General features: G+C 46.0%; 1 protein-coding gene across 2 annotated transcripts in view; it reads left to right on the forward strand.

The window, feature by feature from the left end:
* Nucleotides 1–1,017: 1,017 nt before the first annotated feature.
* Nucleotides 1,018–15,328, forward strand: part of LOC135104495 (breast cancer anti-estrogen resistance protein 1-like) — an 85,251-nt gene continuing 70,940 nt past the window's right edge. Inside the window, exon 1 of one of the 2 annotated variants that reach the window (XM_064012050.1) lies at nt 1,018–1,552. In XM_064012050.1, the coding sequence (XP_063868120.1) occupies nt 1,511–1,552 (42 nt within the window). In that variant the 5' untranslated portion in view covers nt 1,018–1,510. Of the gene's footprint in view, nt 1,553–4,117; nt 4,497–15,328 lie in introns of those variants that run through there. The other variant, XM_064012049.1, reaches the window with a different exon arrangement.

The raw sequence follows: 15,328 nt of genomic DNA on the forward strand, positions 1-15,328 counted from the left end.
AGACATGCTAGACATAATCTACAACAATTGCTTGCAAAATTAGGAGGATCTAATATTTACGTATGCTTCGTTACTATACACCATGCTAAAGATTTCTGAAAATAACATTTGTGAAGGAAACGTCCGAAATACGCATTACAGAATTCCTTTATAACTAATGACACCGCAGAAATAGATAACACGTACCTTCCGTTAGGTAATGCTTGAAAGAGTATGTCATGAACGTATTGCATGAGAGAGAGAGAGAGAGAGAGAGAGAGAGAGAGAGAGAGAGAGAGAGTGATATTACAGATAGCAATAAGGAACAAAACTGACAATGACCCACCAGCGTAATATACTTGGTAAATTTACTGCTTCATTGAGTAGTTACGCTGTATAGGCATGTTTGTATGTATACTACGATACTTAAGCTGAATTACACCACAGGAGCTACGTATATGGCATAAACTAAAACATTCATTCATATATGCACGTATTTTCCCATTTCTCACAAAAGCAGTGAATAACAACGCGAATAATATCACTTGGGAATGTATATTTATACAACAACAACAACAACAACAACAACAACAAACGAGTCTTGCAAGCGATACCAGGACCAATATTACGTTTTTGTGTCGGAGCATGTTTAGATTAAGGATGATTATCAAGATTTCTTACCAGTTCGTATTGCTGTAAAAAAAAAATAAATAAAAATTCGTCTGTTTATGCAGTTTCCAACACCACCAGTTTCGATATTAAATGATGAGAAGAGAGCCTGAGAAGAGAGAGCGACTGCGCGGCACCAGCCTCCGAGCCACGCTGCCAGCCGCGCGTCGAATAAACGCTATAATATCAATATAACATACACCAAATTATTCTATTACAGCTGGGAACAGAAACTTTACTTGATATCCTTTCTTGATCACGCGTGTTTCAGCCTTCCTCTTTCAGCATGTGTAATTTACCGGGCTAAACATGCGTCATATGGTGACGACAGTTTGGGCTGTAGGAGTGAGGAGAATCCACAGACTATTCTCCTTTTCAGTATGTCAATTCTGCTTCGAAGGTTGAGTGTCGTGGGTCGTGGCCGCTGACACCAAACTGGGCACACATTTCTCTGGGTAGACGAAGGGAAAAATACGAGAGCATCTGTAACAAGTGCCTTCAGTGCGCGGCTTAATTCAATGCGTTAAAATCACACTCCGTCAAAGGTGTTAGCGTGACAGTGCATTCTTCACAATATACCACGAGGAGTCGGTGGTGCTAAATTAAGTAAGACTTAGTGGACACTGGAGGCCTATACCTGCTGGATGAGGGGCGGCAGAATGGGCGTATTGATCTGCGAAGCGCCGTGCATAGTGGAGTGGCTAGATTGAGGAGACACGTGAGGAGACGTGACGAGTGAGGCTGAGAACACAGGAGGAGAAGGAGGAGAAGGAGGAGGCGCGCCAAGGGATTTGTGTGAGGGAGGAGGAGGAGGAGGAGAAGGAGGAGGAGGGCACGTGTGAAGGATACAAGGAAGACAACCATGGTGGGCGAGACTCCAGGTTTCAACGCCAACATGAAAGGGGTGAGTATTGAAGGGAAACTGTTGCTTCTGCTGTGCCTCCCTCTGTCTGCCTGTTTGCCTGCTGAGGACACGTACTTGAGGCGGTCTTCAGTGTGTGTGTGTGTGTGTGTGTGTGTGTGTGAGGGGGAGGAGGTTGTAACATCACACAAACATGCATTGATATTTAAACTGCCTGTGGCACAGGTGGTCTTAGAGTATTATTAACACACACACACACACACACACACACACACACACACACACACACACACACACACACACACACAGAGAGAGAGAGAGAGAGAGAGAGAGAGAGAGAGAGAGAGAGAGAGAGAGAGAGAGAATAACGGTATTAGTAAAAGTACAAATAAGAGAAGAAAAAAATAAATAAAAGGTTCACTTCAAACGAAACTGGAGAAGAACAAAGTAACCACACCAAGACTCCCTCCCTCCCCCACGCCCGTCAGCACACAGGAGGGGGCGAACATCCCACTGGCAGCGCCATCGGGAACGCTGCCCCCCTTAGCTTCTTCAGTCGCCGTTCCTCCAAGGCAAGACGGGCGGGGCGGGGCGGGTGGCAGCGGCGTGTTAAGACGCTCGTTAATTAATTCGCGACCACGGCTCCTGTCACTCTTACACCCCAAATGAATCCCTCCTGCCTCACCCACCCCAAACACGCACTGAAGGACCCTCCAAACCTCCCTTCACTCTGCGTCCAGAGATCCTTCCTTTCTTAACACGCTAGGACTAAAGGATCCTGCCATCCTGCCACTGAAGGATTCTCTTATCTATTTACGCTACGCCAAAGCCAGTATCCTTAACCTGTAAAACTAAAGGATTCCCCAGCCTTCTTCACGCGAGGTCAAAAGGTCCCGTAACCCGCCAGACTAAAGAATCCTGCCACATGATCCAGGCAATCTCCTCGTTAGACGTTTCTACCGCTCCCTCTTCTTTAGTAATAGATCCTCAGTATACACACCTAAAGTATTCCAGTGCCTCGTATGAATCTACCTCTAACCTCTGATAATACGTAGTTCCATAAGACCATCAGCCTACAAGTCTGACATTTTGCTGTCGTTGGGAGAAAAGATACGATAGTTTTGTTGAAAAAAAAAGAAGCTGATTATGTAGTTTTGAATATATATATATATATATATATATATATATATATATATATATATATATATATATATATATATATATATATATATATATATATATAAAACATTGATCTCCTTCGCTTGACCGCCGTGGGAGAACAATTCAGACCATGGCAACCTCTACTCCTCCTCCTCCTCGTCTTCTCAGCTTCCCTCCTCTCTCCATCGCCCTCCACTATCTCTTGTATCCAGCATTCGTCTGTTCTTCAAACCTCCGTCCACTTACACATACTAAAACGTAATACATCTCTCTCTCTCTCTATCTCTCTCTCTCTCTTTCATCGAAGTTAGAATGAGAGAGAGAGAGAGAGAGAGAGAGAGAGAGAGAGAGAGAGAGAGAGAGAGAGAGAGAGAGAGAGAGAGAGAGAGAGATGCATTGTCTGAGGCGTGTAAGTGGATGTTGGGAGTTAACAAGAAGACATCACGGGAGGGTATACCAGATTGTGTGTGTGTGTGTGTGTGTGTGTGTGTGTGTGTGTGTGTGTGTGTGTGTGTGTGTGTGTGTGTGTGAGAGAGAGAGAGAGAGAGAGAGAGAGAGAGAGAGAGAGAGAGAGAGAAGAGAGAGAGAGAGGAGAGAGAGAGAGAGAGGAGAGGAGAGAGAGCCGCACAAAAATGGAGCATCTCATGTATCACAGCAATCCATCTACTGCGAAACTCCCTATTATTTTACATCATAAAACACGACTCGCTATTTTTGCAATAACTTTAAGAACGTCACTTTTTACTTCTTTATTTTCATCCGTGTGTGTGTTTTCTTACCGCTTGTGGTGGTGGTGGTGGTGGTGGTGGTGGTGGCGGCGGCGAGGGAGTGGAGAGAGAGGGAGGGAGGGAGGGAGGGATTGGACGAGGGTGAGAGGAAATGAAAGGTGGAGGTGTCGAGGAAGGAAGAAAACAAAGGACCGTTGCAAATATTGAGAGAGAGAGAGAGAGAGAGAGAGAGAGAAGAGAGAGAGAGAGAGAGAGAGAGAGGAGAGAGAGAGAGAGAGAGAGAGAGAGAAATGCCGTGACTTACTGGACTATCCACATACACGCCGGCGGGAGGAAGAAAGGTGTAGGGAGGGGATGGGTTGCGGTGAAGGGTCTAGGGAGGGTGCAGGTGGAAGAGTTACGTCAAGAGGAACACAGTGGTTGGACTTGAGTTTAGCGCCACTGCTGCTTACCAAGGTCAGTGACGTAAGGAGGAGGGAGCAGGAGAATGTGAGGGCGATGTGACGGTGGTAGACTGGTAGGAATATATGTTTTATAAGGGTGGGATGCTGGGAAGGGCATGAGAACTCTGGTATATGAAAGGATACGGGTACACACAGATGATTTTGTGCTATTTATCCATCTCCACGAACGCCGCCGCGGGTACAGTAACACGGGTGCGATAAGCGATAGCAGCCGGCACCGAGGAAAAGGGCGAGAGATTTGACATCAGATAGCGTCCAGATAAGGGGGAGAATGACTACCAGTTGTTCTGAAGCCGTGACGAAAGGCGGCTGTGCGTGTCTCCGTCGAGCTAACCACCCCTAACCCACGTCCTGTCCTTGCCCGGAGCTCCTGCAGAAGGGGTACCGGAGGAGGGGGAATACTTTGTGTGCCTCGCTAGTTGTGTACAAGAGTTAACGCCCCGTGAGGCTCGTTTGAGAATACTAGTCAATATGCCTTCGCAGGACGAGGCCACTTATGATGTACCGCGGCCCTTGGTGGCCATCCAGGAGGAGGATCACTACATGTCCCCAAGGGCTGAGGCGGTGCCCGTCTATTCCAGGCCCGTCTCCTCCAGTAGTTCAGAGGGAGTGGTGGAGGTGATCAAGATGACGGTGAGTGTGTGTGTGTGTGTGTGTGTGTGTGTGTGTGTGTGTGTGTGTGTGTGTGTGTGTGTGTGTGTGTGTGTGTGCGCGCTATTTTGTCTTTCGCCTCCACAAATTCAGCCCCAATACTCTCGTTCAGTACTGCGTGGCGGGATCGCCTGTGGAATGATAAGCACAAGGCGCTCACTCAAGTGTTTCAGTGTTATCTTAGAGCTTATTATACTCCTCGCCACCCGCAGGTGTGAGCTGACTTGTCGCAGGGAGAGAGAGAGAGAGAGAGAGAGAGAGAGAGAGAGAGAGAGAGAGAGAGAGAGAGAGAGAGAGAGAGAGAGAGAGAGAGAGACTTAAACTCATTCCCTTCAAATCATTCTCCCTCAGTTAATCGCCACTAAAATCTCATGTAATTTTGCTGACCAGCTGTTTTATGTGTCAGGAGTCAGCATGGACGAATTGAATTTCCAGTTACACTGAATTCTGCCTGGCATCAGTGCGCAAGTCGATAAAGTAACTCATTCCCAACATGAAAACAAAGAAACTTCATTCTACGTTGATGCGAGGCACGTATGTACCATTTAAATAATAAAATACGTATATACACTCAAAAGGATTAATAATTTTACAAGTTCCACGTGTAACAATGATAAATCCTAAATAATTCAACCTTTTACATTCCCCCAATAGCATTATTTCAACTCTCATGTCAGACCACAAGTTTAACCTGCCTAGTCCAGTTATGAGGCATACTCAGGTGGACACATCTACCCATTAGCCTCGAGTCCCAGTCGAGTCACAGGTACAGGTCCTTAAAGACAGCCATGCGCAACGGACTCCACCGCCCCGCCTGTAACAGAGGGCCAGCCGGAGCACAGCATAGCGGGGACGAAGGGAGGGAGTGGTGGTGGTAATCAGCATGCAACCGCGGCACCTGTGTGTGTACATGAGGGCTGTCACATCGGCTATTTCAGGGATGCATTCACTTCTGCTGCCACTACTTCTGCTGCCACTACTACTACTACTACTACTACTACTACTACTACTACTACTACTACTACTACCCTTACTTCTGTCACTGCTACTACTAATTTTTGTCATCGATGAACCAGGTACTAGTACTACCAATACTACTGCTACTACTACTATTATTACAATTTTTAATGTTATCGATGAAGTAGACACTCCTACAACAACTACTGCTATTACTACTACTACTGCTATGACTGCCACTACTACTTTTAATGTTATCGATGAACCACGTACTACTACTACTGCTTCTACTACTACTATTTTTACTTCTATCACTGACACCACTATTACTACCACTATTATTAATGTTATCGATGAATCAGGTCCTCCTTCTCCTCCTCCTTCTCCTCCTCCTCCTCCTCCTCCTCCTCCTCCTCCTCCTCCTCCTCCTCCGCCTCCTCCTCCTCCTCCTCCTCCTCCTCCTCCTCCTCCTCCTCCTCCTCCTCCTCCTCCTTCTCCTCCTCCTCCTCCTCCTCCTCCTCCTACTACTACTACTACTACTACTACTACTACTACTACTACTACTACTACTAACCTCAGCCCCCGCGCAGCACTACACGTCCTCCCAAGAGAGAGAGAGAGAGAGAGAGAGAGAGAGAGAGAGAGAGAGAGAGAGAGAGAGAGAGAGAGAGAGAGAGAGTAATCCTGTAGTTCCTGGCTACGAATTATGGTTAGTTAATTATTGCCACTTTTTTCTCTTGTGTAATACCCGAACCTGTTTATCAGTGTTTACTACTACTACTACTACTACTACTACTACTACTACTACTACTACTACTACTACTACTACTACTGCTGCTCTATTCTCTCTCTCTCTCTCTCTCTCTCTCTCTCTCTCTCTCTCTCTCTCTCTCTCTCTCTCTCTCTCTCTCTCTCTCTCTCTCAGAACACTTTCATAATCTGCCTTTACTAATCCACAACGTCCTCACACAAAACTGGGGCGGTGTAAGACTTAATGGAGTTGGATAAAAAGCAAAAATAAAGCAAAGAGTCTTTTTTTTTTTTATCTTATCGTCTGAAGTATACAAAGTCTGTTTTTCCTCTTTTATCACCAAAACAAGATAAGGAAATGTGGCGAGACAAGGTGGGTGTTTACTTACAAGGTGTCACAAGATTCAGCTAGCGAGGATTTGATTGTTAGCGTTTGTCTTTTTGTAATGATGAAGGAAGGGCTTTGTGAAGCGTGATGAGTCAGTCACAAGATTATTCAAGTATTTGTTAGATGCTGTAAGTGGCCTTAATTGAAGAAGATAGAAGTTAATGCAGAGAAAATCATGAAGAGTAAGGAATTAAAGTCCGTATTCTGAGGCGCTTTGCTTTCTCTCACCACGACAGAGATAATTAGCAGGGTTCTCAAGACTGTTTTTCCTGTTGACAATGTAGAAATCTTGCTAATCTGTCACTAAAAAAAAAAAAAAAAAAAAAAAAAAAAAAAAAACACACACACACAAACACGTGCAACACCAACTAGAGCCTCTTGAAAGTAATGGAGGTGCGGCGCAGAAGTGATTCAGAATACGGTCCTAAGGGTCATATCACTGCGTCAACTTTTTCCCCTCCACTCAAAATCTGCAAGGAACAGTCGCCTTTAGGAGCTTGCAAAGAATGGCTACATATCAATACACGGCAGGGTTCTTCGGTGAATGGGTTACTAGCATTATGCCCGTACTGTATATCAACTCACGCCAGGGTGGGTGACGAAGGAATGAGTGTGGCTTTTATTTGAGATTTGGAGACTTGGGTGAACTTAGCTAGAGAGAGAGAGAGAGAGAGAGAGAGAGAGAGAGAGAGAGAGAGAGAGAGAGAGAGAGAGAGAGAGAGAGAGAGAGAGAGAGAGAGGATAAGAAATACTGGAAAATATAGGAAATATAGGAAAAACTGAGAACATTATTCCTTGATAGTCGTATTGGATATCAAAGTTTTTACAGTCTCTTGTGGATTTCGGCCAAGTTCTATGCTAGATAACGCGAGGGAGGGAGGGAAGGAGGGAGGGAGGAGGGGGCAAAGCAGGAGGTTGAGAAGGGGAAGGAGGGGGAAGGTTGTGGTGTTGGTATAGTCACTCTAATTATCTGTTCTTGATAACTGAGTAGGTGTATGAGCGCACCACCAGATATGGATGTCGTCATGTCTATTTCAGTCAGTTTTCTTATTTGGGGTAACTCATTCATTTCCTCCTCTCCTTCTCCTGCATGCTATTACAAGTACATACAACTATTACTAACGTTTTCTCTACAGTGCTATTGCTGCTGCTGCCATTGTTGTTGTTGTTGTTGTTGTTGTTGTTGTTGTTGTTACTGCTGCCGTTGCATAAATACTGCATGTTAAGAGTTAAGTCCTTGAAATCGACCATTCATAGGTTTTCAGTGCGTAGTGCTACCTATTAGTATTGGTGTGTGTGTGTGTGTGTGTGTGTGTGTGTGTGTGAGAGAGAGAGAGAGAGAGAGAGAGAGAGAGAGAGAGAGAGAGAGAGAACTCTATATATACTGACGTAAGATGAGCCTCGCGTATCAGGCAAGACAAAGACTCACCACAAAAGAAGAGGGAAAAATACAGAAGACACGAGTGATACGCGCGCTAAAATCGAGAAGAAAGAAGACGGTAAGGTAGAGAATCGCCTACCCTCTGCCTGCATAGCCACTGTCCAAAAGGCGCCGCGTGACCCCAACACAACAAGGACACGTACATTTCCTGTTTGGCGAGACGATTTGATTTCATTTGATATAATTTTTCGTCGTTCATGCGTTATCTGAGAAGAGAGAGAGAGAGAGAGAGAGAGAGAGAGAGAGAGAGAGAGAGAGAGAGAGAGAGAGAGAGAGAGAGAGAGAGGAACAGAAGGGAAGAGGACCACAGGGAATGTTGGAAAAAAAAAAAAAAACGAGAGGGGAAGGAAGGGAAGAAAGAAAGGCAGGGTAAGTTTAGGAGAAGGAAGAGGAGGAATAGGAGGAAGAGGAGGAGGAAGAAGAGGAAAAGACCAGTACATATCCTTGTTTATGAGTCCGCCACCGTCCATCGCCATTACTCATTCCTCCGTGAGCTGTTTATTGTAGAAGGTACATCACTGCACCCGTTTCACTCATTACAGTACACCATTACCCACATCTCCACTCCCCCTCCCCTCCTCGCCCGACCTCAGCACCCCATCTGTCGAAATCCGTCCCTGTGTACTGTGCATGATAATAATTTTTTCTCACTCCCTGGAACCAGCCAATCACCTCGCGCTCCGTTTATCGGATTGCGCCGCGATTGGTTAAGGATTTGCAGATCATAATGAATTCGTTGGTGATCAGGCTCCCGATTTAGATATTTATGATTTTCTATTGCCTTTTAGTCCGTTATTTATTGCTCGTTTGACACATTTTTTCATTTTTTTTATTTTTTTTTTCGGGTGGTTGTGGAACGTGTTGGTTGATTGATCCTGCTCTCTTTGCTGATTGATGATTGGGTGGCGGTTGTCAAGGTGTAGGTACGTGCAGGTGAGGTGCTGACTGGCGGGTGATATGATAAGGGACAGCAAAGGTGCGAGAGAAAAAAAAAATCAATGAAACTGACTGACTGACTTGGCAGGTGACGTAGGTAATATGGGTAATCAGAATGGCAGAGGTGGTGGTGAAATTCTCTCTCTCTCTCTCTCTCTCTCTCTCTCTCTCTCTCTCTCTCTCTCTCTCTCTCTCTCTCTCTCTAGGGATTCGTCAACCTGCTGTTTCTTCCTTCTCTCTTCTCATTGGTAAACGACACATCATTACTCTCTCTCTCTCTCTCTCTCTCTCTCTCTCTCTCTCTCTCTCTCTCTCTCTCTCTCTCTCTCTCTCTCTCTCTCTCTCTCTCTCTCTCTCTCTCTCTCTCATCACCTCCGTCGGGTCTGGGTGGCGGGGTCGCTAGTCGGATCACGTGCCCGTAGCCAAGATGTAAACAAACATTCCTCCCTTACCATGCCTCTTAGCCACGTTCCTTCCTGCTTCCCCCTCGCAACACGCGGCGCCTCCCTCCACCACCCCCGCGTTCCGTAGCAGTTGCCTGGGTGTTTGGGAGCAAGGGAGAGAGGGAGAGAGAGATTCTGAGCCCCGCTGCATCTAAAAATAACAGAGGACTCGTGTGATTTACGGTCTCTTTATGTGGTTAGGTTGGTTGGTGAGTGTTCTGGGGAGGAGACAGGGTTGTGGTGCTGCGCCGCGTCTTGCAGTGCAGTGAAGTCCATTCCCGCCTGTCTGTGTCTCTGTTTTGTTTTGTGCCGGGATTCGAGTAAATAAATTGATGGTTATATTAAGAAAAACGCAGGGAAGTTAGAGGGAAAGAATTGGTTGCAAAAGAAATGAGTTGGAGAGAGAGAGAGAGAGAGAGAGAGAGAGAGAGAGAGAGAGAGAGAGAGAGAGAGAGAGAGAGAGAGAGAGAGAGCAATTACTGAGGAAAGAAAAATTAAAGTTATTACTACAACACACACACACACACACACGGAGAGAGAGAGAGAGAGAGAGAGAGAGAGAGAGAGAGAGAGAGAGAGAGAGAGAGAGAGAGAGAGAGAGAGAGAGAGAGAGAGAGAGAGAGACGCACATACACACACCTCAAATTATAGTTACTTATATTTGCTACCAAGGATGATGGTGGTGGTGGTGGTGGTGATGGTGGTGGCGAGGATCTTACAAGAGGGCGGCGTTCTGGAGGGCGTCTTGTGCCGAGTCACCGAGTTACCGAGGGCAGCAGCAGACGTGGCGTGCAGGGAGCGAGGCGTAAGCAGGCCGGTCATGGTGGCTGCCTGTGAATTGCGCTAGTTATTAGTCGTTAACAACCGTTGCTAGGCCGTGTGTGTGTGTGTGTGTGTGTGTGTGTGTGTTGGAGTGCGATTGTCCTATATCCATCTCTCTCTCTCTCTCTCTCTCTCTCTCTCTCTCTCTCTCTCTCTCTCTCTCTCTCTCTCTCTCTCGCAACCAGTTCCTCAGACGCCGTAAATTGGAGTAAATCCCTGGAAGATTTTAGTTATTATTAGTTATTTTGCGCGGATCACGGAGACTTACAGCCGTTTATTGGGCGGGCGGGCAAGGGCGATGCTGTAGGTAAGTATAGTAAGTAGGGGCCCTGTTCTGCCCCCTCTCTTTACTGCCCTCTAACACTCCGGTAATCGCCCGCCGCTGCCAGACACCTAACACACACACACACACACACACACACACACACACACACACACACACACACACACACGCGTAACAAGTCTGAAATAAAAATTCACTTGATTCCCGATGTCTATATTTGGTTTTCATCTTTATAACTGCACCGTGTTCATTATTATCTCCTCCTCCTCCTCCTCCTCCTCCGTTACATTTTTTTTTATTTCCTCTCCCTCTTCTGCTACTTTCTCTTCTTTTCTTCCTGCTACTTCCCTTATTTTTTACTGTTTTTTTCTTCCTCTCCTTAACATCATAACTTTTCCTGCACCTTCTCTTCCTCCTCCTCCTCCTCCTCCTCCTCCTCCTCCTCCTCCTCCTTCTCATCGTTATTCTCCTCTACTCCTTACTTGAAGCAGCAAGAAAGATAAAAAGAAAAAATAATAATAACATCACGAAGCGAAACCTAACTATAAAAAAATATATATATACTTGAAAATAAACAGTAATGCAAATATTCAGTCATAAAAGAAAGTACAGTAAAGGAAAAAAAGAGAGATGAAGTAATAATGAAATGAAACACGAAGAGAAAGTAGTCATAGGAAAAAAAAAAAAAGAAAAAAAAAACTGACTTGGAACACTGAACTGCAGAGTCGTGTTTCATTTTGCTGCCTTCATTTAATAACTACGATTTGTTCTGCACCATCATTACGTGGACTCTCTCTCTCTCTCTCTCTCTCTCTCTCTCTCTCTCTCTCTCTCTCTCTCTCTCTCTCTCTCTCTCTCTCTCTCTCTCTCTCTCTCACTACGCATGCACTCGTTATCTACTTATCTACCCTCTCTCTCTCTCTCTCTCTCTCTCTCTCTCTCTCTCTCTCTCTCTCTCTCTCTCTCTCTCTCTCTCTCTCTCTCTCTCTCTCTCTCTCTCTCTGTAGCTTCGTGACCTCGCCTCCCTGCCGTGACTTCGCCCTCCCTTCCCCTCCTCTGTGACTCCTAATTTGCACCTCCATCTAATTTGACCCCATAAGGTGACCCAAACTGTACTCCCCCAACCCTTCACCCCCAGCGACCTTTCTCAGTGACCAACCCGCAAAACAGGAACGTTAAAAACACATTAGGGGTTAACTGCTTGCCTGAGAGAGAGAGAGAGAGAGAGAGAGAGAGAGAGAGAGAGAGAGAGAGAGAGAGAGAGAGAGAGAGAGAGAGAGAGAGAGAGAGAGAGAGAGAGACTTAAAGATAACAGTTCATAGGTGATAGGTGGGAGAGGGGGTGGAGGTGGGGGAGGGGAATGGGGGTCTGGAGGGGTCGAGGGGAAATGAGAGGTAAACAGGAAGTGGTGAGAGGCGTGATGCTCAACAGAGGGGAGAGTGAAAGGGAGAGGGGAGATAAGGGGAAAGAGAGAGAGAGAGGAGATAGGGAGAAGAGGAAGGAAGGAAGGAGAAAGGAGAGAAGAGGAAGGAAGGAGAAAGGAGAGAGGGAAGCAGTTTGTGTTAAGGGAAAGTTTTGGTCTGAATGTAAAGTTTTTTATGAGAGAGAGAGAGAGAGAGAGAGAGAGAGAGAGAGAGAGAGAGAGAGAGAGAGAGAGAGAGAGAGAGAGAGAGAGAGAGAAACATGCGCACGGACACTCCACTCAGTTATACAAGCGGCAAATTGCAAGTTATATATATATATTTACCTTCCGTTCACTCTTGAGCTAAGTGTTACGTACAAACAAGTGTTGCGTGCCGGGGCCTGGAATGCCGAGGGAGCGCTAATGGAAGGCTGGCTCACTCGCAAAAACAATAGCTAAAAAATTGAAGTAGAATAGAATTGGTAGAAAACTTAATAGGTTGCTAGTAACTTCAGTCTTGTCCGTGAAATTTTGTATCAATTTATTTATTTTTTGTTTATTTATTTATTTTTTTGTGTACATTGTTATTTTTTCATTTTTTTTTGTCTTTATTATTTACATTCTCTCTCTCTCTCTCTCTCTCTCTCTCTCTCTCTCTCTCTCTCTCTCTCTCTCTCTCTCTCTCTCTCTCTCTCTCTCTCTCTCTCTCTCTCTCTCTCTCTCACACACACACACACACACACACACACACACACACACACACACACACACACACACACACACAAGGACCTTCAAACAGGTTCGCTTTAACTAAACACTGCCTGCAATTTATGTGAACAAATCATAACATCTTCCTTCATTATTAATTCATCCACATCTTCAACGCACTTACTTCTTTTTATCATTACTGACTTGACTTCGTTCTCTCAAAGTACGCTGCGATTTTTTTTTTCTTTTTATCAGTTTATTTTCATATTTGGTGTATTTTAACCGCGCCGTTGATATTAAGTCTGAAGGAATGGCCATCGCTTGAGGGGCATTCTTGGAAGCTTAATAGGGTTAGGTCAAGGTGCTTTTGCCATTTTTAATTTCCGTGTGAAAAGCTGAGAGTCACCGGTTAAGTTAGTGGTAGTGGTGGTGGTGGTGGTGGTGGTGGAATAAGAGGAGGAGGAGGAGGAGGAGGAGGAGGAGGAGGAGGAGGAGGGATAATAACTAAGTGGGTATTCTCTTACTGTTGCCTTCCTTGAATAGCCTCCCTCCTCCCGTCCCCTCCCTCCCTCCTTCTTTTCTTTCCTCCCTCCCTGCCTACCTCCCTTCCATTCTCCTCATCTTCCCTTTCCTTTTCTGGTCAAGCACATGCCTCTCTTTTCCCTCTCCTTATTTGTTTCTTCGTTACCAACCCTGCCTTTTAGTTAGAACTCTCTCTCTCTCTCTCTCTCTCTCTCTCTCTCTCTCTCTCTCTCTCTCTCTCTCTCTCTCTCTCTCTCTCTCTCTCTCTCTCTCTCTCTCTCTCTGATAAAATCCTACTCCCCCATACTTCCCTTTCCCTTCCCATCTCCACCACCTCCACATCCACCTCCACCTCCACCTCCTCGTTCTCTTCCTCCTCCTCCCACACACCCCCGAGGCTGCTGCTGCTCACCTGCCTATGAGCCCCGACAGGTTAATTAGTGGTCGGCGTGGCACCTGAGTTATGCCACACGGAACCCCTGCGTCACTCTCGTTATACGCACACGCCCTCCGTCACGGCGATGCGTCACTTCCTCGCTTTACGAACTACTGATGATGTTTATGGATGATTCTTCTTTAAGAGGGACTTTCACTTTACCGGGGCAGTGCTGTGAGTCGCTACTGTGTGGTGGGTGCTGCGGTGAAAACAGCGGTGGTTCCTTATCTCGCCCTGTATATTGGTTTGTTCTCTCTTTGTCTTCATTATCTTTTTACGGTCGGGTGGTTCGCTACGGTGGCTTCTGAGCGGTGCGGTGATGCGGTGATAGTGAAGGTGAAGGCTGTGGTGGTGGTGATGGTCGTGGTGGTGGTGGTTGTATATGGCCTGCCTAATAGTTTGTTTTGTTCGTATTAGATTCGGTAGGTTTGTTGAAGACGGGGTTGTTGAGTGATGGTGGTGGTGGCGGTGGTAATGGTGGTGGTGGTAGTAATGGTGATGACTGTGTTTACTACATAACTCATCTTTAATTTTTCTGACTTTTTTTTTGTGTGTGTGTAAAATTATGATTTAACTGTGCGTAACTACACCTTTAATTTTGCACAGTACCTAATCGTATGGAACTCAATATATCCTTAGTTTCCTAATTAACTTTACTACTTTGAGTTCGTTTGCTAGACATTCTTATTACCCCGACTCCCCATGTCACAGATTACTGGCTGCTTCCCATGAACATAATTCGTTTTCTGACTGCTGTTTGGCGCACTTATGTAAAAGAAAAAATATAATCAAATCAAGCTCCCACTCCACACACTTCTCGCTGGCTCCATGGTGAATTGCAGTACCTTCCTTGCTTATTTATCACTTGGTAGGGTGAAGTATATTAAGTAGAGTACACGTCCTGCTCAGGTAGTTGCGAGCAGTTACTGTCCTCCCTGAGCAAGAGGATGGGATGTATGGTGAATCAAGGGCCGCAGCCTCGTGCACCCTGGCCACCCATAGATTGGACTATATGGGCTCGTAGGCTCTCAGCGGGAGGGCAATAGTTGGCGATCACGAATCCTGCACGTGACCCTCACCAGACCCGTGTTCTTAGGCGCTTTGTTCTCTCGTTAGGTCAGTTTTCTAAGGCCACACAGATGATTAGCCAAACTCTTACGGGTTTTCTTTTCCTTTTGTTTGTACGCCATCCTTGTTAAACTATCTCTAGTATCATGAAAACACTCTTGAAAATCCCTTTGATTCCTACGAGAGCTTGTTAAAAGTACGTAGTTTAGATGAGACGTTGCGTAGGAAAAGTACGGATGGTGAATTACACACACATGACGACACTTGCCACAGAAGTGATAAATTTCACCTACAGTTCATTTCTCTCAGTGAAGTGATGTTATATCCCTACAGTGCATTTCTCCCACATCATTCCACCTCTTTTCCTGTTCCTCATCACTTTCCTCCTCCTCCTCCTCCTCCTCCTGGTTCTCCTCGTACAGTTGAGCGACAGGCCAGTGATGCCAGACAGGAAAATGGTGATAATGAACCTGGGCTGGGTCAAAAGCGGCGTCTCCTGCCTCTCCCTCCCCATCACCCTCCCTCAGTACTGCCTCAGCCCTCCCTGCCTTCCCCTCCCTCCCAGCTTTCCTCTCTTCCCTTCCCTCCTCAGTACTGCCTCAGCCCTCTCTGCCTGCCCCTCCCTCCCCTTCCCTCCCTCCCGCGTCCCCTCATGTTG

Source organism: Scylla paramamosain, chromosome 10 (assembly GCF_035594125.1).
Source record: "Scylla paramamosain isolate STU-SP2022 chromosome 10, ASM3559412v1, whole genome shotgun sequence".
NCBI classification, from domain to species: domain Eukaryota; kingdom Metazoa; phylum Arthropoda; class Malacostraca; order Decapoda; family Portunidae; genus Scylla; species Scylla paramamosain.